Here is a 27608-nt window from a genome sequence, read left to right as displayed (position 1 = left end):
GCAGTTTTCTTTGCGCTTGTACTTGTTACTCAGAAATTGGTTCCAGTTTTGTTAGTTTAGCAAACGTCTGTAGGGCCAAAATGTAAATCAAGGAAGTTTGATGCCATTGTCATGTCATCATGGACAATGCTGTTCTAACAAAGATTTCTATTTTTCCCATATATACGATTTACAATGTTCCAAAATTCTATTGAACTTAAAGAAGGGTCAATTATAGCTGGCAGTTCTTTTAATTTGCGTTTAATTCCTAATCTTTTTTGTCTGAGAAACGCTGCGGCGTTTCGCTTGTAATTTATTAAGTTTTCTAGCGAAGAAACTGCCTTGAATAATGTCCTGGTCTCTCTTTTGGATTTCCATGCTTCTTCTTTCGTTGTTTCTTCGAAACTTGTTTGACTCTGTGATTTAGTGTTTGTAGACTGTCTATTTCTTCGCCAGAAAACTTTTCTATTTCTGAGAGAATTGCTTTGGAACTGTAAATGTATTTCTGAGTGCTGTTTGTCCTGTATTCTATGGTAATATCAATGGTCATGTGGTAGCTACCTATGCTGAAGTTGTTTGTATTCCATCTGGTGTCAGCATAAAGATGGGGATTGCAAAATGTCAGGTCTATTGCAGATGGTCTTTTATTCAAATGCTGACGATCCGCAATATAAAGTTTTTGGTCACTAGGGCGTATTTCATCATTAAAATAAACAGTTTACAGTTCTTACAGAGCCAAAGAACAGTTTCGTATGGAAAAGCGAACAAACTGCAGATTATTCCGTACAAAAAAAGCATAACATGTCTTTATTTTTCCCTGTAAGGTGGCTCTCAGTTCACTTTGGCACAGCGCACACTGAACAAAATCGGGCTATAAGCTTTATTAGAAATTCTAGTATTTTCGCACTACTAGAAAATCCAATACTTTTTATCAACAGAGAAAGGATTGAATTTATAGGAATTCCAATGAATTTTAAAGCAAGCCAAATTCATAAAATTTATTGTTCAATGTAATGAAATGAATGATTTTATCGCGTAATAAAATATGCTCGTTCAGTTTATTAGTTTTATTCAAATTTATTTCCAAGTTGAATAATTATTTGAAGTTTTTATTGATGGTTAATACATTTTATTCTCGTCTACCAAACAAACTCGATCGCCAATTTCACACACAATTCACTGCTTTCTGGAGGACTAGCAATGTACCGACAGTTCATCTGGGATATGCTCAAATTTTTCGTTGAAATCGGTTGTGGTTAAGGTGTTGGCCGCTGACCACATTTAGTATTGCTATCTGGTGTTTCCGTCTGTAGACTGCATTAGCTTTATTTTTTTCCGACTATTCTGACAATTTGATGTAATCTAAAAGCAAACCACAATTTCAATTTCAACATAAATTAATTTTTAAAATCACGGATTACCTGTTCTGTTGTAGTATAAAATCGTACTCGCAGTCGCTCAAATCCGGAGTTTTTCTTCTGGGCTGCTCCCCCTCTGGGATACAAAGATTTACCTAAAGAAGGATACATATATCATCAATTTCCACGGCGCATTTTGAAATTTAGCAATTTCTATTTCGATAATCACATTGAAAACAATTTACTTACCAATCGAAAAACCAACAAACTTGAAACGAACTCAAGTACACGGAAAGGACGAATTATCCCGCCAAATGACCTTTTTTTCAAACTGATGAAATTTATAGGAAATTCTTGTATGCTTTGCTTGGCACAGATAATTTTTGTAATCCATTGGACTTTCTTATAATTTTTATTGGATTTATCTATAGCTTCTATTAGTACCAGAACTATAAGATTTATTGGATCGATCTTTTAAATTTCATAGCCAGGTTTGGTTCAGTGCAGTTTTGCCAATTCCACTGTCTACAACATTTTTTCTTTCAATAAAATCATAAAAAATTGGAAAAATTTCCCGATTTCCATAGAGTAGGTAGTTTAACATGCAATAGATAACGTTTTTCAATTTGGCGCTCCTTTCGGTCTGGTCGAATCCCGACCATGTCTCAGGATTAACCTTTCAAGCCTCTGATCCAAGGTTTTCTATTGAAAATTACCTCAAAGATACCCTGTTAATTCTGAAAACCGTTGAAAAAACCCGTGCTTACTGCGAAAACTGTGTTAAAAACGTTGATGTACATATTTTTGTTAGCTCATGGCTCATATTGAAACACAAACTACGCTAAGTCTACTGGAATTAACGAGTTTTCAATCAGTCATTTATTTGTTTGATGTTTTTATTGTTTGCTGTTGGTTTTATTTAGAATGGTCATACCTCTATTATTATTCTGCTGGGGAAGACCGATGCTTAAGATTTCGATTTCTCGACTCTCTTGTGCCGAGATATGAATCTGTGGATAAACGGAGCTTCTAACGCCTCGACTAAGATGTCGGACCGTTTTGATCCGTAATGAAGCAACTGTATGTCGTTGAAATGAATTTGGAATATTATTGGTTGTAGCTAGATGGATTCCTCCAGGCAAAAAATGGTGTCTCAGATCACGGTTTTGATACTACTTTCCGGATTATTCCTTTCCACCTTCATCGCAGGCATTAGCTCTTGAGTCGTCATCCTGCTCGGTGGCGGCAACGGCAGCGGCCTTTCGATGAATCAGTCTGAGGTGTCTTCGCAGCTGGGTTGTGCCTTCGAAGCGTTTGGCGCATATCTTGCAGCCATACCGGTCAGTGTGGACGAACCTGTGTCGCTGCAGCACTGTTGCCGCGATAAATGTCTTCTTACAGTCGGCACAGCTTAAGCTAGGGTATTCGGTACCGTCATGTTCGTTCCGGATGTGAACTTTTAGCTCCGCCAATGTCAAATGTCCCAGATTACAGATCAAACAATGGCACTTATTTGGAGGTTTGTTTTGGTGTCGAAATTTGATGTGACTCACAAGATGCGCTTTGTGTTTGTATCTTGTGTTGCACTCATCACAGGAGAAAGGTTGGTTATCACCGTGAATTTCGCTGGAATGTTGTCGAAAGTCGTCTTCTGAGGGAAAATTTAAATCGCACTTTTTACATTTGACTATCAATGAAGCGATGTCGTTGTGTACATTCTTCAAATGAATTTTCAATCCCGAGTTGTAGTTGAATACCTTTCCACAGATTTTACACTCGAACCGCTCATGTATGGAATGTACAATATTGTGCGAACTTAAACCTTTTCTTGTTTCAAAAGTTTTCTGACATATCTGGCATTGGAAATTTTCCACGTTAGAACGTGGTTCCTGATGAGTAAGATAACTCTTCTCTGCTTTAAAAGTCTTCGTACAGGCCTGACGTTTGAAGGGTTTTTCATTGGGATGTAACCGAATCATATGTCTTCTCAACGTTGTTTTGGATTTAAAATCATTTTGACAAATTGTACAAGATATCTTTTTGTGCGAGGTCAATTTCTTCTTCTGGCATTTTTTGAGGGTGTTATTATTTTTAGTATTGGAAACGGGTTCTTCCGGTTCGAGCTTAATCGCTTCGTCTACATTTGCGCCTCGTCTCAACTCTTGGTCTAAATTATCTTCAACCACTTTATCGATAATTTCTTCAAGTGAATTGATAGATTTATGACATAATTCGAAAAAGGAACAAACTGAGCTTATAACCTCTAGTTTAGCCACACATTCCATACACACGAAGGTGGAGCTATAGATTTTTGTTCCGAGCAGTTTTTCAATCATGTCAAACTGAACAGTTCTGTAGTCCAGGATTTGGTCACATCGGAGAAGCTCGTTTTGCGTATAAAACTCCAAACATATCGAACATGTTAAAACTGATACCGATACTCCTTGACTAAAAATGTTAACAACGAAATTAAGTATAAAATCAGCAAAGTACAAGAATTAACCTTACCTGTCACAAAAGAGAGTCGGTTCCACGTACAAGTCGTTCATAACACGACCCTGGTGGCAATCGAAATGGGCATCGCAAATATTGCTGCCTTCGGAACCGAAATTGGCTATAACGGGGTCACTTCCTCCTCCCAGCTGGCACCCGATTTGAATTGCCCGTAGCCAACGCTGGGCCAGCGCCGAATTTTGGGGAAATGTACGGGTGCTGCCCTCGGACACGATGCCTAGGCACGTCGGAACTATACAGGACATGTTTTCTGAGATCAGAATTCTCACAATATTTTGAGTCTTCTTCTTCCTCTATTTGTGGCTGCGATGTGCGAGTCCACCATTGGATCGGCGACTAAGACCATACATCCAGTGGTTTTCTTGACGGCCACCCCGTGAGTACACCGTTACGTTGTTACGGATTTTATCGTAGTTATTAGTTCTCATTATAAATTCAAATTTTCCTGGGAGTTTGGCTTAAAAATTCGACTGTTTCTTTCAGTGTTGGTTATTTCGCTTTTGTGGTACCAGGGCTTATCGCTATATTGAACTTGTATACTAAAGAATATTTTTCCTTTAGAAAGAATTTCCGCGTAGTCTTTATTCGTCGGCTTTCTGATGTTCGAGTTTTTTAAACTAAAGGTAAGAGTCTTTCAACAGTAGTATATTCGCTAAGACACGAACGCCACAAACGTGGTAAAGAGTCTATAATTAGAAAAAAAAAATAGAACATTTGCTATTTTTTCTACATCCGTTTCCTTGGCACCTTGTATTTCATCGGCTATATCGTTTCCAGTCAACCAAAGTGACTCGGATGAGGTTCATTGGATAGTTATTTTCAGTGCTTCCCAAAGTTCTCATATGTTTTCTATTATTTCGTTACGATATTTTGCGATTAAACTATTTCCAAGCAGACTGCACTATGAAAGCGAGTCAGTAAGTAAAGCTGTTTTTCTGAAGCATGACCTCTTCTACTGCCAACTGTATGGCTGTGATTTTAGCCGTCATTCATTATACAGGTTTCCATTTTAAGTCCACAAGAGATTTTACGTTTGTTTGTTTCCAAATACACTCCTATGTTATGATGTTAGATTTTGAGCTTACCATGGTACTGATACTGTCAAATATGTTAAGATGTAGGTAAGTTCAACAAAAAGTTTTTCTATGTAGCTTAGCTTACCTGTATCTCCGTCATAGCCTGCGATTCTTGAAGGCTGACTATAAAGTGGATTCTTGAAGCAAACTGCTTTGGCTATCTCCTTGTTTGTCACGTAATTGCTTCTTATTTCCAAAGGCTCTTGGGTCAAATCCAAGACCGGTTGCGATCTGTAGTGCAAGAATTTTTTTTACGCACGATAAATGTTTTTTTTTGTAAACAAAACGTCAAAAGTCGCGTTCAATGGTGTTTTTGTCTTTCAAATTCGAGGTGTTTTATTTTCACAGATGGATTTTGGAAACGAATTTACCGTGAATTATGTTTAAAAATACAATTCAAATATTCATGACCCCACGAACTAACGATGTAATTGATCAAGATATAATCTGGAAAATTATCAAACTGCACATAAGACTGTTTGACGAGTTTAATGCTTCAACTCTGCATAAATACATGGTTCACCTAACTTCAAGACTGATCTGCGATTTCAAAATGTATCATATACTTACTGGGTTAGCCAATTAAAGGGCTACATTGTAACTAACTGATAATTTGATCTAAACAAAGCTGTCTCTTTCAAACTGAATCATTTTACTTGAATAAATAAATATTTGAAAAGTTACTGGTACAGTTCGACTGTCCATGAGTTTTTCGAAGACCCCAGAGCGTATTATGGTACTCTATCCTAGGTCCAGCTAGATGGCGCTTCAGAACTTTCAAACCGTCATGTTTCTCTAGCAGACTCCGACCTATACCCTAGACAGAAAAGTCCTGGTCACCTGGCCCATTCGAGATCGATATTTCTTTAAATTTATAATTACTAGTTTTATTAGGCTTTCACTTTAACAAAGTTTGAACATGCCGTATAAATCTTAAACTTAGCATTTAACTTTATGAAGGATTAATTACCGTAATTTATGTTTGGGGCCGTTCAAATATTACGTAACGCAATTTTCGTGCATTTTAAAGCTCCCCCCTCCCCCCCACGTAACACATTCGTCTCGAAATTTCTAAGCAAAATCCATAAAGCGTAACAAACTGCTATACCCCCTGAAAGCGTTACGTAATACTTGAATGGTCCCTTTGTTACTTTTAATTTATCGGCCTTATCGGTGAAAAGTGATGGAACAAAAATTTGATACGTGATGATAATGATTCTAAATAAATTCTACCCGCTTATTTTCACCATCTTTCTTTTCATCTAACCTTCTATCACATCTATACAAAATTCATAATCTTTAGATATCCCTACTAGAAAGGTCATCACTTTTCAACGATAAGGCCGATAAATTAAAGTAATAAACTCAGCATTTAACTTTATAGGTTATTAGAGGAAGTGACTGTAATAGTCGCGTCGACTCAACGGTTAGAATAAATTAACTAAGGAAGGGGAAGAGGATAACAAAAGAGTCGTATTTGAATACATTCCAGGTAGATATGAAACCCTAAAAATTTAATGCTATCAAAAGTTAGGCTTTCTTCGATTTGTGAGCCGATGCGAAGTTCTGTCGAATGGCCACCTCCTGGAACCGAAATGAGGTCGCCATGGGTTCTTGAACAAAAATCCGTCTTTCGGAAACAAACCGCTATACGGTGAAAAGTTTCTCGTTAAAAAAATGTCCCATAACAATTGTGAACATATCCCGTACCCTAGGCTGTAATGGGTCACGGCGACGGCGTGCATTATTGTGTTTATGGAAGTTGACGGTTTGGAAACAGACTCTATACTAACATAAACCTGAAAGGGCGGTTGCACGTAGCCTTATTCGATATGAGATCATAGAAAGTAAATTAAAAGGTGCTTCAATATCGTATACATTTTCTTTGATGATCCATGTTGATAAGGTGAATGGGAGTTGAAACACTTGCCCTCCCTTCCGTTGGACAACAACAGCATTGCGCAGTGGAAATATCACAATTAGCAGTTTAAATGTTGATATTTCCACTTTTCCACCATGCGCAAGTTAGATTAGAATAGACAGTATTGTAAATGAATGATAACTGCCAAAATTAGAAAGGCAATTTAATTGTACAAGAATTTGTGGATGAAGATGTTAACAATTGGTTAACACATGGTTAGGTATTCAATGTTCAATGTGCTACTAGGCAAGGTAAAGTAACAGTATTCTTCTCCCCAATGCTCTAGTAAGTGTGCATTTGCGGTTTATGAATTTCGAAGGCTTATTCTTAAATCAAGCATTTTACAAGAACTAGAGGCTAATTGGATCAAGATGCTGTTTAGACAGTTTCCTGTCAAGAATATTTCCTTTTTGTTTCAATACTTTTTGATAGATTTGTCAGTTTTTTGGTTAGATGTGAAATTGAAATAATGAAGTAAAAGATAGATGATAGTCCAGGAAAATAATATTGGAGATTAATAAATAGGAGTGTAATTTATTTCATCCGAAACAGATTGAGGAAACTTGCTCTAAGAAGTTGTGAGCCGTTGGAAATTTTAGAAGAATAGCATTGTCATTAGCAGTATGGTCCGATTATTAATTCAATCATGCTATTTATTTTATCGTTTGTATAACGTAAAATTAATACAAAAGTTGGGGGGTAGACAATTAAAAATTCTGTTTTATGGTATCCAAATTGTTAATATAATTACAGAACAGCCGCGTATTTGTTTTGAATTCCTAAAGAATCACACATTGGGAAACATCTTTAATTACCCAATCCATCTGAATCTAGTTCTTTCTTGTTTTATTACTTTTTTGTAGTTCCATCTATAGCTCGATTAGGTTTGAAATTCAAATAAGTATGTATAGAAGATCAAAGGTATGATTTTGATAAACGAGAACCTTCTCGTCCAGGAAAATAATATCGGGGTTTTAAAAATTGACATTTATTTTAACCAAACCAAAGATCAAGGAAGGTTGTTTTGAAAAGTTGTTCAAAATTAGCAATGAGGTTTTAGAAGAACAGAATCGCTATTTGCATTATGGTTTATATCCTGTTGTTTTTATAAGTCAATGATAGTACAAAAGATATTGATCATGCAATTCATAATTGTATCTCTATTTTATTTTTTAATTTAAAAAAAATGGTACAATTAATATTTGTGTTAAGCGAAATTTTATAATTGCAGCATTGAGAAATAGCTTCTTATCTAGATGTTTTGTTCTGAATACGGGAAATATGTAAAGTATCGAGTAAAAACGATCATAAATTCAAAGTTTTTGAATCGAGTAAGGTTAGGTGACAGGTAGGGATAACTCAACTACGGTAAGATAGTGAACCCTTCTGACAATGATATCGAGACGTTAGCATATGATAACTTTTGCTACCATACTGTTACTGCTCGGTTGAATTGGAGGTTGGGTTAACTCGAAGCTCATGTAGGGCCCAATTGTCCCAGTCCGTCGAGCACTATCTTAACGCTTCCCTAAACTGGTGCTTCAGAACCCTCGGGCTCTGTTGCCGCTATCCTATTCTAAGCTATTCTACTCTCATGTAAATTTTCCTCTTCTGTCCCCCGATCTGTTTTTCCTTTCCGGGTCAGCCAGGTAGCTCATAAACCCATACAAAAAAAAAAAAAAAAAAATGTCCCATAACAATTGTGAACATATCCTATAAAAAATCTATGCTGACGTCATTAGATTTCTTCCAATCTTGCAAAGCTTTCGAAGTCATTTCTAAACAAAATTTCAACTCACCCATCTATAGCATGTGTGTGATCGACAAAAAAACTTCAGTAGAGTTGTGTGTTTTAGTACTTCCACTTTATTTGATCTTTCTTCTGCACAACAATTTTAGTTGCTGTTCCGTTTGTTTTTGATAGTTTTGTTTCTTCCTGACGTTGAAGAAAAACCTTTATGCAAATAAACTAACGTGTGTGTATCTGTTTTGTTTCTTTATTTCTCCTCTATAGGGGTTGGGATTCTCTAAACTTTATGCCTTACTGTTTTTCACTATTCTGCATTAAATTTGTGTTGTTTCCCAGCGCAACTGCTCGTTTGGAACTGTTTCTGTTTGAATAAACTGCTGTATATGTTTTTTAATAATTCCTAATTTTTCCTTAATTAAGGGGAAATATGTTGAGTGATGGTAATAAAGCCATAAAATTTTAATGTGTTTGATAGACAAAATTATATTGTTAAAAAAACTTAATCAAAACGTACAACTAAACCCATCATTCTGTTAGTGTATAAGGATTACATAAATGTAAAGGATACCGTCTAACAATCGACTGTCACTCCATATGGAGGTCGTTAACATTGTTTCTTTATAAGTTAAAACATTGATTGGTTTTCCAATAATGCTGGACAGTATCGAGCTTGACTAACTCTAACAAAACAAAAGGGGGTTGTGAATACTGCACGTTTTTTTTTGTTTTTGAAAACTTAAACCCTCGAAAATTTTTTGTTAACATTGGACAAAAATTAGCGTAAAGAACCTAACGAATTCGTTGATAACTTTGTAAATACATATGATTTAGTGATTAGTTTTGAGTACGTTTTTGCGGTTTCCTATAGCAGAGTTCATTTGATGCTTTCTATATTTCCTCTTTCATTTTTGTCTTTTGGTTTTCTTGTTTTTTTACCTTGATGAACACAGTACTTACACAAAAGGTTTTGAAATGACATAAAGCTGTTGCATTTGTTTTTTTTTTTAACCGAAGAATATGATGCTGACAGTTTGTCTGCTTCCCAGGAATCATCAGGTGGTAGTACGGAACGAGTTGTTTAAGAAAAAATGGTGGAAACCGGACTTTTATCACGGCTTTTCAAACAACTGTAACAACTAAAGGCTTGTGAGTTTTCCCAATCTACTGCTACCTATGCGAATCGAATTCCTTCATGTGGTCGTAAGAGCATGGTTTAGGTACGAACTATATATTCGTTCCAATTGTTCCCATATCGTTGAAAATATTCGAAGTAGATTTTGTTTCTAAATGATTGCCTGACTTTCATTATTTTGTGTAAGCATAATTATTCAAGATTAATCAAATTTTAAGGTCATATTTCAAAGCTCACCGATTCGTAAACAGGTTGCAGTTGATTTGGGATATGAACCACAATAAACTGTTGTCTTTTGGAGAAAAAAAAAAGTTTTTCCAACTCACACACGGAAAGCGCTTTTAGAAATGATGAATTCGCTATGCTTGTTCGCGCAAGTTTATGTTGAGTTACATTTTTTTTGTTTCATTGTAGCTTGTGAATGTAGTTGTTTTGTTTTGTGTTATGTATGAGTGTTGTGTGTTGTCTTACTTTTGCTTCTTTGAAAGCGTTTTGCTTCTAATTTGTCCCAAGAGTTTCAATGAGGAATTACAATGGGTAAATGTTTGCTTGTTTATAAGTTATATTCTTCGTTTATTGTAATTTTTCGCATCTATCATCTCTAAGCTGCAAATTATTATCAATAAGATATAAGTTAATTTAATTATTAGTAAAGTTTTTTTTTTTTCTCATGAATTTTCCTCTATCGCTCATCTGCGTTACGCATGTTATAGAGTTAATGCTTAACCTTCTATAAACTCTCCCTGCCACTCGCGATTTTGGTAACACGAATCTGAAACAGCAATGCTACAATTAGGAAATGAAAAAAAGTATGAACCATCCAAGTCGTTAGGAAACTTGAGCGCATTTTTTTGTTGGCAAAAATTTATTTTTATTTTGCCAAGTAAGTAGCTTCGGTTTTAGTAAACACGAAGTTAATTTTCTCGAGCGCTTTTTGCGTGACGCATTGCAAAAAATTGCTCTATGGGACAATAAATTATGTTATTTCTATGGAATATGTTTGAAAGCGGTATTGATAATTTGAAAATATAAAAATAATATAAAACTTTTTGATGGTTATGCAGGCAAAGGAATTTAAAATATAAAAAATAAATTCGATTCATTTGTAATATAAATTTCTACCAAAAGCGAGTGCAGAAAGAGTGCTTTCAAATGTTTTTTTTATTTATTAGACCTCATCTATTCAACTTAATCTCTCTAGTATCTTTCTCTCTGTACCTATCTACTAAAAGTGGTTCAATAAGCATGTTTCCACCGCTGCAACGTGTCCAATATCTGTCAATCCTGCATACGCACTCCAACTCTATCTCGCTCACAACAAAATGTTGCTGGTTTCGGTTGCACATTAACACACTAACTTAACACGCACATCCAGGAGGAAAAATATTTTTCGTCTCTCATGCCATCACTAGAGCTTTGCGGTAGAATATAACGGAGCACGTAAGCCATATCACACGAGGTGCTTCACAAAATACGTCTTCATCTTCCCTCTGTGCCCAGTTTCCACTTTTCTTGTTGGTTTTAAGTCCCGGGGAAAAAAAAGAATTCAAGTTTTCCTTCTACCAACACAGCTTTGGTTTTTCCATAGAAGAAAAACAAGCTAGTGAAAAATCCAACTACCTCGATCCCTCTTTCCCCGGCGGAGTAGCATATCCACATAATTTTAACAGTCCGACTGAGCCGAAAAGTCCAGATCCTTTTTGACGCTACGCGTCAGGCGGTCCAGTTCCATGGCCGCATCGGTTCGCATTGCAATCTTGTCGCTGGGTGACACCACCAGATCACCGCCGTTCGTGGTTCGCGGCGAGCCGCCCGTTCCCGGCATACCGGGGGTCCCACCGGGGGATCCGGATTTTTTATGCAGCAAAGAGTTGAAGAAGTTGGCCAACACACCTTCGCCACCGGGCGTCCCCAGATTTGGTTTGACATCTTGTGGCTTTAAAAATAAATTAATTAATGCAATTTTCGTTCAACAAGTCAAAAAAGGAGGTGTGTAGGAACAAACCTTCTTGGGCGAACCCTGGGCACCGACCGAGCCGGGCGTTCGAGGTGAGGGTTTCCCGGCACTGCCTCCACCCGGCTGGGAACGCATCGGGGACTCACCGCGGGTCGGTGTTTGACCCTGTTGCAACAGCTGCAGTTGCCGTGTCAGGAACGCTTGCTCTTCTTCGGTCTGGATTTCAATCTCGCGATTGGAAACAGTCTGAAATAAATGATGGAAATGAAATTATTAGGTCATAAAAAACGGAGCTCCAAGTATTGAAAAAAAAATAAACTGATGAAAAAGACTAAATTTTTCTTCGATACAAAATTAAAAAAGAAACTAAAAACTAAAACTTACCTTTCTCGAAGGCGGTTGTGCAATAATATCGTTGTAGTAGTCGTCTGGCTTGCAGGATTGCATATTTTCGTATAATATACTAATCTTTTTCATATTGTCCCAGCCGGCGGGTCTAAAAAAGAGAAAGCTATTAGTTTAGATCGATATTCGAAAAGAAGGCCAAAACCACATACATTAAAACGGCATCCTTCTCAACAATCAGCGCCGGTGTCCGGAACGGCAGCCCGTAGATGCGATGCGTTAGGTATTTGTAAAGCAGGTCGCAATTTTTGTCCTCCTTGACGCTGGTATAGAACAGGGAGGCTCCGTAGACGAGACAGAACCGGCGAATCCATTGTTGCATAAAGTCGAAGTGCTCATCCCGGTAGTCGAGTTCCTTCTCCAGGGTGGTCATATAGTCAGTCTGTTTGTAGGGAGAGACAAAAGAAAAAGAAGAAAAGCATTCTTAGTAATCCGGATTTTCCATCATCAAGCAGCTCATAATAATAGCACATTAATTAATGCTATTAGTGCGCTAGTCCGATTCCCGGAAGAATCGATTGTTAGAGCTATGAAACGAATGTCATGTAGGTAGGCACAAGAGAAAGGACGACACGTACTTTCGTTACAACAACTACTACATCTAAGCCCAAATTGGTCGTTAGTACACCTTCGGGAAGCGGAAGTGCGTCCAGGTCGTCGTCCACCGACGAGAGGCGATTGGTGCGGGCCTTGATCGGCGAGCCCGGGTCCAGCTCATCGATCGTGTCGCAGTAGCTCTGCCACACGGTTTCCAGCCGCTGGCAGCACTGCTGTTTTTCTTCTGCAAGAAAGGAAAGTAAGGAAAAGTGAGTTTCGAAATCACAATTGGAGAATTTGGTTGGTATCCTATTGCTAAATACCTTTTTTCGTTTATCGATATCGACATTTCCCATGGTTAGTTGACATTTCCGAAAATCGATTTCAATTTTTGCTTTTATATTTCTATTTGCTGAATTACTCTAATGATTGTTTAATCAAGAAAGCACAGAAAAAAAATCTATGCCATCAGCAATGGATAGCAACGAAATTGGAAACCTTACAAAAAATAAACGCACCACTTAGTTGCTCATGAAGACACACCGACCCATTGAAGTGTAATCTGATTCCGGCTGCAACTTTCAATGGGTGATGGTGTCCGTCCATGAATAAATAAGTAAATACCAAGCTGCTCATTCTCAAATCAGTCACTTGTCAGATTTTCACCCCTCTTACGGGCTTTCAAATGAATAACACTTACCGGAATCAATTTTCAGTCCCGCTATGTGATCCTCCAGTATCTTGATCCAGTGCTGCAGCTGGTCCACCCAGCTCCAAGGCGTCGTCATCGAGAGCGTGAGTATGACAAGGGTGTGTGCGTAGTTCGATTCGTTCAGCGCGTACTTGAACAGGTTGTTGTGGCCGGGATCACCGTCCAGTATCCACACGCCCAGTCGGGTGACATCTTAATGACAAAAGAGAAAACAAATTAGAAAATACTTAACGATAACCCCAAGCGAATCAAAAACTTTACCATCTCTATACTCGTCCCGCACATCGATGTACGCGTACTCGAGGCCGGAACCCTTCTTCGGATCTTCGACGCCCTGCAGTTTGGCGATGAGTGTGGTTTTGCCGCTGGCATTGTCGCCGAGCACCAGGACCGATTTGTTCGACGGGAGTTTGGTACTGCTCTGGGTTTGTACTTCGCTAAGGATGGCGGACCTGTCGGAGGGAAACGATACATTCAAATTAGTACATTTTGGTTGACCTTAGTCCGGGCAAAAATAGTTTCTAGGTGAGATAAAACCCTTTCTATTATCGATGAATTTCCCATGTCAATAGGTTTGGTTGGATGATGCCTTTGATTCGCGAGAAAAATTTACACTCGAGTATCGTGTATAGATTCCTAATTTCGAAAAGGTTAAAAAATCTTTTCGGTTGAGCTATATATATGCTTTTCATGTTAACCCAAATATAAAATTACACAACTATTTGCCAATTGATAATATCTAAATGCCAAAAATTTGGACAAACTTACACCACCTCCCTATGTGATCTTTCTAGAATAATAATTCTTATTTAAGTTTATGGCATATCGGCAAATTATAAGTCTAATTAGAAAGCAATTAAGACAGAAATGAAAATTGATAGGTGGAAAAGTCAAAGCTAGAGCGCTTTGGGTAGAAGCAATGAATAGATGGTGAAAATGTGAGCTAAGGGCTTTTGTGCTATCGACAGTATTAAACTACTTGTGTGATTCTTTGCCCAGCATCAGCTGGTTGTTTGTAGTAAGTGACGAAGAAGCCACATTGCTAACGCCCCCCCCCCCCCCCCCCCCCCCCCGACCCCGGGTGGGTCGAACACATGAGGTTGCACCGCTAGACTCGTTCTTAAACTGTTTAGTTAGTTATGGAATCTCTGCAATAGATTCCATAACTCAAAACGACAGTTACAGTGCGCCATTGCAAATCGGATGAAAAATCGTTTTTTAATTCCGATTAAAAAAAGAGCAGCGAAGACTGGATACCTGAACGTTGGAAAAAAAACGAAATCTGACAATAACAACCATTAGACAATACCCTTGAGGAAGCCCACCAAAAATGGTCGAAACGTCGGGCATTTCACAAAGAAAGTTGTTTGATTGCATTGAAATCCAAGACCGAAAAAAAGCCAAAAATTAAGGAATAAACATCAAAAACGGTCGATAACATAAACCTATTCCCTCGTTTTTCACTGCGGAATTTTAATCATGATGGGGAAATCGCAATAAAAACAGTTTTTGCTGACTTTATGTAACAGGACCAGTTGGACCTTCATCTTCATCTTTCAATAATTTTGCATCGATTCCACCATGTTACAAAATCTAGCTTAGTCGCATTGGTAAGTCTTGTTTTCTATTCTATGTGATTCTAACCTGGACACTGTTATCCTCTCCTGCATTTTGTCGAAATGGAGAGAAATGTTAGGTTTATTTCGCCTTTTTTTTTTATTGATTTTGATACAGTGTCACTAGGGTAAATCATTTTGAATTTGCATTTTTTAGCGAGCGAAAAAATGAGATATTTGGTTCGTATTTGGTTCGCAATGTGTAAAATTTTTTTTCATTCAAACATTTGTTTTTATGATTTCAGTTAGAAGATTTTTTTGTATTATTTTGGCCCCTAAATTAAGGTTGCCAGATTGTCCGGTTTTATTAGGGTTTGCTCGAAAATTTAATACCAAATTTGGGAAAAGACCGACTCGTCCTGGTTGCCCAGATTTCATTGAAAAATGTCCGGATTTTGCCCGGATTTATCCACTTTATTTGGCAAATGAAACGAGATCAGCTTTAGATGCATTAGAAATCCATTCACATTATCTCAAACTGTCACGACTTTGTGGAATGACTGACTGCGGAACGAATTATGGAATAAAACAAATGTATTCACAATCATCATGAAGTCAGTACCAGATATTTTTTCGCTGCCTATCCAAATAGATGGGAAAGAATTCCCAGCAAACATTTTTGTGAGTATATTCCTCAACAACTTTGTTATACGTTTCATATACATTACAGAATGTTCGTATGAAACTCGAAAAAACAGCATTTATCTACCAAAGTGGAGGCAATATACCTACATATTTTCAACTTCTGGCTAAAGCGATAAGAGTATACGATTTGGACGATATACGACACCATATTCATACATACTGAAAGAATGCAAGTGAGCACAAGTTTTTTTTCTCTCAACGCATGCGAACCGTTGCCAGCGACAATATTTGACGCCTCTGTCATTGGGGGCCGTTCACAAATTACGTAAGCACGATTTTGGAAATTTTCAACCCTCCCTCCCCCCCTGGTAAGACATCGTAAGATTTTTCAAAACCCCCCCTCCCCCCCTAGTAAGATCTTACGTTTTTTTTATTCTTTGGGAAATTAACACGTTTTTTTTTCAAAAATAGCCTGAAAATATTAAAAATGTGACATACATGCTTCAAAGCAAAGCCCTTTTAAATTAAAATTTTAAAAAACTGTTTTTAAAAAGCACAATTTATACAAAACAACAGTTGAAATGTTATAAACGGTAGAATTGTAGATACCACCACACAATGTATCTACCACCAGGTAGAAGGCCCGTGAGGAACAAAACGAGGAAATGTGATAAAAAGTTTTTCAAATCAAATTTACCCTTATGCTCATTTTCAACATCTTTTACCTTATTCTAATCTTCTATCCTTCTATAAACTTTCAATTCTTAAAATATTCTTTCTCAGAGAATATAAAATTTCACCGATATAGCCGATAAAATAATTTCAGAAAATAAATTTACGGTGATTAACTCTTAATTTCAAAAATCATAAAAATCTTCAAAAAAATATCATTCTATACTACTACAATTGGGGCAAAAATGTTTAACGACAATCACGTTGTCAACTAACCTAAAAGCTCAGACTCATTCAGCGGTAAGCGATAAAGTTTTAGGATTTTTTGGTAAATCGTTTGTTTACCCGATCAGAAGAGAAAAACTAAATTATATCAAGATGAGATATTCTGATATTCAATTTTTTCCTATCTGGATGAGTTATAATTTAGTACTCGTAGGATGTTGAAATATCTCAAATTATATCAAAAAGTCCATGCAACCATAACTAATTCATATCAGCCGTTGTTAGAATTTAAACAAAATTATAACTCATCCAGATAGGATATATAAACTAAAAATCTATAGGACTTGTATGCAAAAAAAAGATGGCGATAAGAGATGAGACTCAAACTCACCATTTTTCCAATGCGATCCATCCCACCAGCAGGCTTCGGACTCACAAAAGAGCCCAACGCACGCGGAGCAAAAATTTTCTTTCATCTTTAAGCGGAATTCTATAAAGAGAAAGAGTGATCGTTCGCCTCAATCCTAAAGTTATCTTAGAGAGTTCTTGCCGCCTCCCACACTGCTCTTGCAGAGAAATGAGTTCTCTTTGCGTGCGTCTCCCAGGGAGCACTCTAAGGGAGATGCTTTTGTGCTAACAAATGTTCAACATGCTTGAAATAACAAACAGACAATGTTTACGTATCGCTACAGGATGTACAAAAACCACACCTGTAAACACCTTAGCAGCAATAGCTGGAGAAGAACCACTCAACATCAAACGGGATTATTTAGCTAAAAAACGTATTGCGCTACACATCCAACGAAATGATTTAATAGCCCAACAATTACATTCTTTAGACTTGTCAAATATACAAAACGATGCAAAATATACCTTTATAGAAAGAACATATATAAAAAATATACAAGAATTCCAAACAATATACACAGAAACAAAACCTCAAATTGCTTTAAAAGTGGAAATAGAAGATCAAATGATAGGATCAATGATGAGAAAGAAAGAAACATCTCCGACCGTACTAAAAACACTTGCCATAGAGATGATTAATAACCATTATGGTCACCGTGATCATTGGTATACTGATGCCTCCAAAAGTATGAACAAATGTGGCATTGGAATTTACGACGCTTCTTCGGATACGAAGATAAGTATTGCTTTAGTTAACAGTGTTAACATTGCAACAGCCGAGCTATTAGCTATAAGAGTAGCACTAGAACATATAGACACAACCAGAGGAGTCGCTGTTATTTTTACCGACTCCCAAGCGGCCTGTAAAATTATTAAAAAAGACATAAAGAACAAAAAATTTGACCAAATTACCCATGATATATGTACGATGGCTACAACTAAGAATGTGAAGATCCAATGGATTCCCTCACACGTAGGAATTGCCGGAAACGAAAATGCGGATATCTTAGCAAAACAAGGACTAGATGGACCAATATTACTACAAAACAAATTACGATTAGAAGACGCATACAACAGATTCAAACTAGAGTCTTTGGAAGCCACAAATCTATGGTACAAAAACATGGTACAACACGACAGAAAAGGAATGAAATTCTACGAATTTCAGTCGAACTTCTCCAATAAACCCTAGTACTGGAATACCGATTTCACCAATATTCAAACTCGAACTTTGAATAGATTACTCAGCGGACACGATTATTCACCATATTATTTGGGAATCATGAGAATTCGAGACACAAAATTATGCGAACTATGTAATGAAAACTTTACCACTGAACATGCACTACTAAAATGCATTCAATTCAACCATATTCGAAATCATTATGATTGGAATCGATATTCCAATCTGCTCGAAATGATCCAAGATTTTAATGAAGAAAAATTGAGAGAAATTCTCAATTTTCTCGAAAAAGCACGAATGAAAATCTAAGCAGTACAGAAAGGAAGTGGAAAACAAATGAAAAAAAGGAACATCCCTATTTTAACAAAATGCACACGACTGACAACGTTTTCGTAAAAGTGGTGATATAGAGTACCAAACTCTCGGCCATCAACTCAAATTCATACATACATACATACATACAACAAATGTTCAGTCATTTTTGTTTGTTCAGCTCGCGCATCGGAACCGTTTCAAAATAGTGAAAAATGAACAGTTTAAAAGAAATTGATATCAAATCCAAGTTTACTGAACGGCAAGGACCTGATGGAAAAAAAATTGTGCTTTGCAACCTTTGTGGGGACTTATCCCGAGTGTTTACGTTTCATTCGAAATTTAACCTCGCACGTCATTTGAAAAACAGTCACCGGAAAGAAGCTGAAGAAATGGGACTGTTGAAAAAAGATGATTCCTTAGTGCCAGCATCTTCATCCAAACGGAATAAAATAGTTGTGGACTTGGATCGCGAAACATATTTTTTGTCATTGGTAGGTTGGGTGACGGAATGTAACATTCCGTTGAATTTTTTCAACAAACCGAGTGCCCGGAAAATTTTGCATCGATTAGACGATGGTTTGAAAATCCCTCACACCAATAGTAGGAATGTATCCGTTAAAGTTTTGGAGGTTGCAACAAAAATAAAACAATACATTGGCAATGAACTGAAAAACAAAATGTTTTGTTTGAAAGCGGACATTGCCAGTCGTCGAGGAAGGACAGTTTTGGGAATCAACGCCCAAACCATAGGCGCCTCTTCCATCGAGGTTAGAACACTTGCCATGGTTGAGAGATTTTCGAGAAACACCGCTGATTCCATCGTGGCTGACATTTTAAATGTCCTCAGGGATTACGACCTCGATCTGAGAAATATTTACGCTCTTACAACCGACAATGGGTCAAACTTTTTGAAGGCTTCCACTATTTTGAAAGAAATAGTTGGGAATGCCGAATCAAAGTCACAGGAATCAGGATCTGATTTGGAAGAACTTACAGAATCAGAAAATGATGTAGGCCAAGAGAAAGAAAATGATGATTCAGAGTACGAATTGGAAATTGAAGAACTGGATTGGTAAATCACTTTAGAGTATCTTGATTTTTGTTTAACTATTTTACATTTTTTAATTTCTCAGTGATCATATGCAAGACGAAGCATATTTTCATGACATCGCTTCTGAAGTAAGTCCTGACCAACATGACGAACTGCCATCCATTGAAGATAATAACCATTTCACTGGAGTCAAATGCGCAGCTCATGATGTACAGCTGGCTGTCTACGATATTTTAAAGAAACCATCAATCAGCAGATTCCTCGCTAAAGTTAGACAGCTTGTAAAACTTATGCGAACACAACCATATAGGAACGCCTTTCGATTGGATAAAGCGAAAAAACTCCCTTTTTATGATGGTGATACCCGTTGGGGCTCATCTTACCTCATGACGGAATGTATTAAAGGCGGGAGAGATTTCATAACTGAAATGCTTACAACGGATCAACGCAAGCCATTTGGACCACAATTTTGGGATTGCGTTGAGAACTTTGTAACAGCCACCAAGCCACTGTACATATTAACGAAAAGAATACAGGAAGAGGCTTTGGTGTGTGGATCCTTTTTTCTGTTCTGGAAAGAGTGTGTCCTGGAATTAGAAGACATCAACACCCTTCTTGCTAATCAACTGAAGGAAGCCATGTTCAAACGCCAAAGCCTTTGGTTGGACAACGATGCTTTTCTAGCATCATTGTATGTGGATCTGCGTCTAGCTTCATTCGATCCACCGGTTTTGTCATCAGCAAAAAAAGAACGAGCAATTGTAAGTATAACACTAACTAAGAAATCGTTGTATATCTTCCAATGTTCATTTATTGTTTGCAGCAACACCTATTAGCCACCTGGATGACTTTAAAAGACCTCCTGGATTGTCCGGTAACAGAAACCGTACGTGCTGAATCCGTCGAAGCATCAGGTTCCTCATCAATCCATCTAACCCGAGTCGAACAGCTGTTAAAAGCAAATTCAAGAACGAAATCTGCCAATGAAAGTATTGAGAATAGGATCCGGCGAATCTGGTTGGAACCCGCACTGAATCTTCAGGAGGATATAATTCAGTGGTGGATTAAGCACAAAAGAACGGACCCTGAATTGGCTAATTTATGCCTCACAGCACTTCAATTACCTTGCACACAAGTGAGCGTGGAAAGGTGTTTTAATAGTCTTGGCCAAATTTTAACTCTAAACCGCCAGAATCTGGGATCCATAAAGCTGGAAACTCTTTTATTTGTTAAAGCTAATCACGACATCACACAAAGATATGATTTTAAAATTGATTTTAAGCTGGCTCACTGTTTTTTTTTCAAAGTATTTTTTTACCATTTTTCCCCTAAAGCACTTTTTTTCCTTATGTACATATGTAAATATTTTTATTGATTTTTTTGTTTGGAATAAAATAATTACAAATAGTCTAAAAGATTTTTTGTTTGACACTTGACTTCAGCTTACACCAGATGGCAAATAAAAAAGATACACTTTTGCATGTTGATCGAGAAATGATTATTTTGAATACAAACATCGTTACTATAGGAACGTCTTACATTAAAAAAGAACAAGAATATGTGATTTGGTTCTTATCATAATGTATAATTGCCTTCGCAGAGGCATTCAAAAGCATCGCGACGCTTTTAAGACTCAAACTATTTGCCTCTAGCAATGCATGAAATCAACCTGCATACTACGATATCCACATGTTGTTTTAATTTCATTCATACAACATATATACAACAGAACATGGGATTTCATAACTTACTTGCTATGATGAGAATAACACATTAGCTGAAAGCACGTGGTGAGAAGAGATTACGCTTGCTCCACATTTTGAGTACAATCGTTTAACATGAACATTGAATGTAAATTAGAGCAGTAATGTAAACGTTGTTTAGGTACAAAAATAGTCTAAAATTCGTTTTGCTTACATCGTCGCACAGCCACACCCAGCAGACAGCCAGCAGCTGTGAGCTACTTGAAGCAATCAAATATGTAGGCACCTACCTAACTCGAAGCAATTGTGAATCGTCACACGCAAAGTTATTTCTCCCAGGGAGGCCTCTTTGGGAGGAGCGTAGAGCCTCCGAGGGAGCAAAGAGTGACTGGCGCTCCTAGCGATTCTGGCAGTAAGAGAAGCGAGAAAGAGTGGCTTTCGACTGCCGGGAGTTTGGGAGTTCCTCCTCAATGAGTGGTACTGCTCTGCCTCTTATGAGTCGCGCCTCAGGATGCGTCCGAAGCCTGCCCACCAGCTGTGTGTCCTTGCTTACTACTCTACCTGCGCTTCATAGAAGGTGGGTGTTTATTTTCGTACTGATCCTGCATAGCTCGATCCTGGCTGCTTGTTTGGGGCCAGCGCAAAGACAGGCTGCCTTTTGGGTTCCATAGAATTGGCCAATGGGAATTCATATAAGTGTACTTGATGTATTGGTATTTTGAAGGATCGGCCCGATCGGGATCGGACTATTGGAATTCTCAAAGGGAAGCGTGCGCCCGGGAATCAGGCAGCCGTTTGAGTGAATTCAAACTGGACAATAGGAATTTCTATACGTTTACTTGAAGAATTGGAATCGGACTGTTGGAATTTTAAAAGGGATGCGTGCGGGCGGGCAGGCAGTCAACTTCGAGTGTCTTTCAGATGAATGAGATACATTGAAAGTTTACCTGATGCATTGAAATTAGAATGAATTGGAATAGGATTATCAGAATTTGAGAAGAAATACTAGAAGTACCTACTGAAATGAAGGCTCCGAAAATCCAATAGCAGCTTTTAAAGCATGCAGTCAGATAAACGATGCCTCAAAATGATTATTTTCATTCATATAGGTAATCGATTAATTTCGTCTTAAAGCTTGAAAAAGTGCGTTTGAAAAAAATTGTTTTTATCAAAAGTAGATATAATTCTGATTAAGAAAAATCACAAACAACAAATTTTATTTCAAAACTATAACTGAATCAGATATAAATATCTCGCTGAGATAGGTTTGAGTAACGATTCTGATATGCTCTTCTGATCGGGTAATTTAGAGTGTCTATCACAGAAAAAACTGTCTAGAAATTCATTATTTAAAGCGCCTGATATTGATTCTTGAAGATTTTTTCTGGTTGAAATCATTTTCGAAACATGATGGATTCAAATCGTAGTGTAACAACGAGCCATTTTCCTTTTTGTTTTGAAAAGCGACGATCTTTTTTAATAATGTGATTTAGTGTTTTTGATGGCATGTTGGTTTGAATTGGTTATCTATAAGGTTATAGAACCTGCGTTTTTTTATTACTTCAAAGACATTAAAAGATAAATAACATTGCAGCATAAAAAATAACCAATAAATAGGTAGAGAGTAAAAAAACCTGAGTAATATGGTTTCGTATGGCTGTGGCTATGATTAAATTTTAATGTAACATTTCTTACGTAAGATTTTTGGAAACCCCCCCTACCCCTCTAGTAAGAGATCGTAAGCAAATTTGAAACCCCCCCTCCCCCCCCCATGTGCTTACGTAATTAGTGAACAGCCCCTTGGGCAATTCTTGCAAATACACCATTTGATTTTTAGCAATCTGATTGCACTGATGGTCGTAGAGAGAACAACAAAGCTGTTCTCTCACTTGACCCACACGAGAGAAAGAAAAGGAACGAAATCGCCTTCAAAATCTGCAAACATGGCGGATTTTTTATCATATCCGATTTAAACCATTTAATCCGACTTCGAGTAACAATTTTTACAGTTTTTTACTTGCGTTTGTTGGAATTACGATTCGCAGTAACGTTTTTAATGACTTGAGTTATCATTTTTAATGCGACTTTATGTTTGCTGGGAAGGTGTTTTTGTCTCATTCAAGCTGTATATAAATAAATTGGAATTTTCAATGTTCAATGTGTAATAAATTGGACTTTTTGAACACTGTTAGAGCCAGAAATGATGGAAAATTAAATTCTAATAAAACCAAAAATACTGACTTTATGGCATCACAAATTTTTCAAAAACCGTAAATTTTTCTAAGATTTTACATAATTTTCAATTGAAAAAAAATCAGAACATTCAGAGGGATTGCTGGAGTCTGATGTTATGGTTTGGCAGTGTTATGGAGTAGGCATTAGAATAGTTAAGGAGAAAGCTGGTGAGCTATCCCAACTTGTCTTTTGTCAATATACTTCTTGTATGAAATGAGAATGTACTCGAAGGGATGACTGACATGAAGAGAGAAGATACACCAATGATCACGCAAGTTGTGCGACCAATGATTGAAGTTGTGTTAAATTGTGTCCAATTGTGAGGAAAATGCTTAAATTGGAGTTAAAATGAGAGAGAGAGAGATTGTGCAAATTGTGCTGTAATTTAATAATTTTGATTATTAACATTCCAAATACAAAGAGTTCTCTCTCTATTGGTATACACCCCGGGTCCACCTTTTTTTTTTACAATGTATTTATTTCAAACGGCTCATACACTGGGTTTAAAGGAGCCAAAATCAGTTTTTATCACGTTTTATAGTTATTCTCTAGTAAATACTATTGTACATAGCAGATAGAAAAGTAAAAGTATTAAAGACGTAGATCGATAGATTTAAAGAATAGGTAAAGTTCAGACATATATACTAAGTCCATCGCGGCCAACACATCTCTTACTGGTACATAAGGTTGTTTTTCCCGGGCCTTAAGGGAATCAATTAAACTCGTTCTGGCGATAATATTAATCTCACATGACCAAACCACATGTTCGATGTCTTCGTAACCTTGGCCACAGTTACAGAGATTGCTGCTAGCCAGATTTACACGATAGAGTAAAGCGTTCAAGGAACAGTGATTGGACATGAGTCGTGAAAATGTTCGTATAAAATCACGACTCAAGTTCAAACACTTGAACCATGGTTTAAGGCTTACCTGTGGGATAATTGAGTGGAGCTACCGACCCAACTCACCTTCTCTCCATTTGCGCTGCCAGTTGGCGAGAACATTTATGCGAACTAAAGAGAAAAATTCATCGAAGGCAATTTCACGCTGATAAACTTCACCCTCAAGCGCGCCTATCTTCGCCAAAGCGTCAGCTTTCTCATTTCCAATTATGAAGCAATGTGAAGGGACCCAAACAAAGATGATGTAAAAGCCGCGTCTACATAAATTACTCAAACAATTTTGTATTTTTCCTAGAAAGAATGGAGAGTGTTTCCCTGGTTTTAAAGAACGAATGGCTTCAACAGAACTGAGGCTGTCTGTTACAATATAGTAGTGTTCAATGGGACGTAGAGCGACGTTCTCCAGTGCCCAATGAATTGCCCCTAATTCCGCAATATACACTGAGCACGGAGACTGAAGACTATAAGATGCTTTCGAAATTTCATTGAACACTCCAAATCCTGTAGAGTCATTCATCAATGATCCATCAGTAAAGTACACTTTTTCAGAGTTGATGTGTCCATACTTAGCACTGAAAATTCTAGGAACAACAATCGGACGAAGTTGATCCGGAATTTCACGAATTTCCTGCTGCATGGACAAATCAAACTGGACAGAGAAATTGTCATAGTCAGGGGAAAAAACACGAGTAGGGGAATACGAAGAAGGATTTAATTGCAAAGACATGAATTCATGATATATAGTCATATATCTTGTTTGAAGATTTTGCTCGAGCAGCTGTTCAAAATTTGCAATCACCAATGTGTTCATGACCTCACACCCGATGAGGAACCGCAGAGATAGTTAATTGAATCGATCTTTCAGTGGGAGTATGCCTGCCAAAACTTCAAGACTCATGTTATGCGTTGAAGGCATACAACCCAAAGCGATGCGAAGACAACGATATTGAATCCGTTCGAGTTTGATGAGGTGTGTTTTGGCAGCTGATTTAAAACAGAAACTACCATACTCCATCACTGAAAGGATAGTAGTTCGATACAACTTAATTAGATCTTCTGGATGGGCTCCTCACCAGGTGCCGGTAATTGTTCGGAGAAAATTAATCCTTTTTTGACATTTTCCTTTCAGATACTCAATGTGAGCTTTCCAGGTGCACTTGGAATCAAACCAAACTCCAAGATACTTGAAACACCTCGATTGAATGATCGTTCTGCCTAGGAGTTGAAGCTTAGGTTGAGCAGGTCGATGTTTCTTAGAAAAAACCACCAGCTCCGATTTCTCTGAAGAGAACTCAATCCCAAGCCCCAACGCCCAGGAAGATAATCTGTCTAAAGTATCTTGTAAAGGCCTGTGCAGATGAGACTCTGTAGAACCTGTTACAGATACTACGCTGTCATCTGCAAGTTGTCTTAGAGTGCAGCCTTCAGAGAGACAACTGTCGATGTCACTTACGTAAAAATTGTACAAAAGAGGACTCAAACATGAACCCTGGGGTAGGCCCATATACGAAATCCTTCTTATCGCAATATCTCCGTGAGCAAAGTTCAGATGTTTCTCACAAAGTAAGCTGTATAAGATGTTGTTTAACAGAGGAGGCAGACCACGGAATGCAATTTGTCTGACAACACCTCGATTGAAACTGCATCAAAAGCCCCTTTATGTCTAGAAACACTGAAGCCATTTGCTCCCGTTTTCCATATGCCATTTGTATCTCTGAAGACAGCAAACCAAGACAATCGTTTGTTCCTTTGCCCCTGCGAAATCCAAACTGAGTATCTGAAAGGAGGCCATTTGTTTCTACCCACTTATCCAACCGAAACAGGATCATTTTCTCCATCAACTTCCGTATACAAGACAACATCGCTATAGGACGATAGGAATTGAAATCGGACGCAGGTTTTCCGGGATTTTGGATAGCTATAACTCTCACTTGTCTCCAATCTTCGGGAACAATGTTATGCTCCAAGAATTGATTAAATAAATTTAACAAGCGAATTTTTGCGGCATCCGGAAGGTTTTTCAACAAGTTAAATTTTATTTTATCAACTCCCGGAGCTGAATTGTTGCAAGAGAGGAGAGCAAGTGAGAATTCAACTATCGAAAAGTTAGAATCCAAATCACTCCTATGTGGTGGCACATCACGAATAATTTTTTGCACAGGTGTGAAATCAGGGCATATTTTACGTGCAAAGTTAAAGATCCATTTGTGAGAATGCTCTTCGCTTTCGTTTGACCGAGATCTATTGCGCATACTGCGTGCCACTTTCCACAAAGTATTCATGGACGTTTCGCGTGACAGCCCACCCACAAAATTACGCCAGTAAGCCTGTTTTTTGCCTTTGATCAATTTTTGAAATTGGTTTTCCAGGGAAACATATACCTGAAAATTTCCGATGGTTCCATGCTTCCGAAATGCTTTGAACGCTTTGGATTTATCCGCATACAGTTCCCGACATTGGCTGTCCCACCAAGGGTTAGGAGGCCTTCGATTAATGGATGACGTTGGAATGGGTTTCGTTTGAGAGCGAATAGCACAATCGTAAATCAAGCCTGACAGAAAATTATATTCCTCTAAACCCCGGGTCCACCTTGTGGTTGTGTATTATACACAACTTCTGCAATCTTATTCATTTTTATTTTCCCTAATAAAAAAAACAAATATGAGAAGGATCATGATCCTGATTCTGATCCAAATCCTTATCCTATTCCTAATTATGATCTTAATCTTGATCCTGACATTGATCCTTATGTAAACCTGACCTTGTTTTTGACCCTTAATCGGCATCCAATCATGAGCCTGATCCTGATCCGAATAAACCGTTACGAACATTCGGTTAGGATTTTTACAATAAATTTTACGATAGCTGTTAACATAGAATAAAAATGTGTTCAAAAATTACAGAAATCTTAACACAAATATAACTGTGGTCGTGCTCCACCAGTATTTATTTTCTTCGTGCCAGCTATCACTCAGCAAAAAAGAATGTTTCAAATGACCGATGAAATGTTTTGGCATTTTGAGTAGTACCCGCAAACAAGATTAACCATTACTAAAATAAATCACACGTAACGACCCGATGATGAGAAAACAAAAAATTCTGTACATGGCACTTTTCTCAAAACACATCTCACATGGGGGAAGATAAATTTCTTGAATCGTTGGCTGGTACCAATTCTAGAGGATTGAAAATTCCTTTAAGAGAGGCTGCCAAAATCATAATTAGTTGAAATAACAAAAATTGCAGTAATAACAATTGTTTCAAAAAGGACCCAAACGACCAAAGTTGTTTTATTGTTCAATAGAACGATGCAATTATGCCAACTAGACACCCAAAACGTCAGCAAAGTGAGAAGGAGAGCCAAGCCAAATC

The 27608-nt window shown here is 37.5% G+C and overlaps 2 protein-coding genes across 6 annotated transcripts in view; both read right to left on the bottom strand.

Annotated features, from left to right (window-relative positions):
* Positions 1–953: 953 nt before the first annotated feature.
* On the bottom strand, positions 954–4307 carry LOC129754317 (zinc finger protein OZF-like). 4 transcript variants are annotated; one of them, XR_008739008.1, is made up of 4 exons: positions 3846–4307; positions 1587–3785; positions 1401–1492; positions 954–1341 (listed from the first exon to the last, which is right to left on the bottom strand). XR_008739008.1 is itself a non-coding variant. In XM_055750296.1 (2 exons), exons 1-2 carry the CDS (start codon positions 4094–4096, stop codon positions 2522–2524), a joined length of 1515 nt encoding a protein of 504 aa, XP_055606271.1. In that variant the 5' UTR covers positions 4097–4307; the 3' UTR covers positions 954–2521. The 4 variants fall into 4 exon arrangements, 1 of the variants encoding a protein (XP_055606271.1); XR_008739002.1 differs by having other exon boundaries at positions 1401–3785; XR_008739001.1 differs by having other exon boundaries at positions 954–1492.
* Positions 4308–8691: 4384 nt separating this feature from the next.
* LOC129756210 (cytoplasmic dynein 1 light intermediate chain 2) overlaps positions 8692–27608 on the bottom strand; it is a 34679-nt gene continuing 15762 nt past the window's right edge. Inside the window, exons 1-8 of one of the 2 annotated variants that reach the window (XM_055753031.1) lie at positions 21148–21294; positions 13603–13793; positions 13330–13533; positions 12671–12873; positions 12245–12474; positions 12072–12183; positions 11736–11933; positions 8692–11666 (exon numbers count right to left, since the gene is read on the bottom strand). In XM_055753031.1, the coding sequence (XP_055609006.1) occupies positions 11394–11666; positions 11736–11933; positions 12072–12183; positions 12245–12474; positions 12671–12873; positions 13330–13533; positions 13603–13793; positions 21148–21170 (1434 nt within the window). In that variant the 5' untranslated portion in view covers positions 21171–21294 and the 3' untranslated portion in view covers positions 8692–11393. Of the gene's footprint in view, positions 11667–11735; positions 11934–12071; positions 12184–12244; positions 12475–12670; positions 12874–13329; positions 13534–13602; positions 13794–21147; positions 21295–27608 lie in introns of those variants that run through there. The other variant, XM_055753023.1, reaches the window with a different exon arrangement.

Source organism: Uranotaenia lowii, chromosome 1, assembly GCF_029784155.1.
Source record: "Uranotaenia lowii strain MFRU-FL chromosome 1, ASM2978415v1, whole genome shotgun sequence".
NCBI lineage: Eukaryota > Metazoa > Arthropoda > Insecta > Diptera > Culicidae > Uranotaenia > Uranotaenia lowii.
The sequence above is the reverse complement of the archived record's forward strand: the minus strand, read 5'-3'. Positions and strand labels throughout refer to the sequence as shown.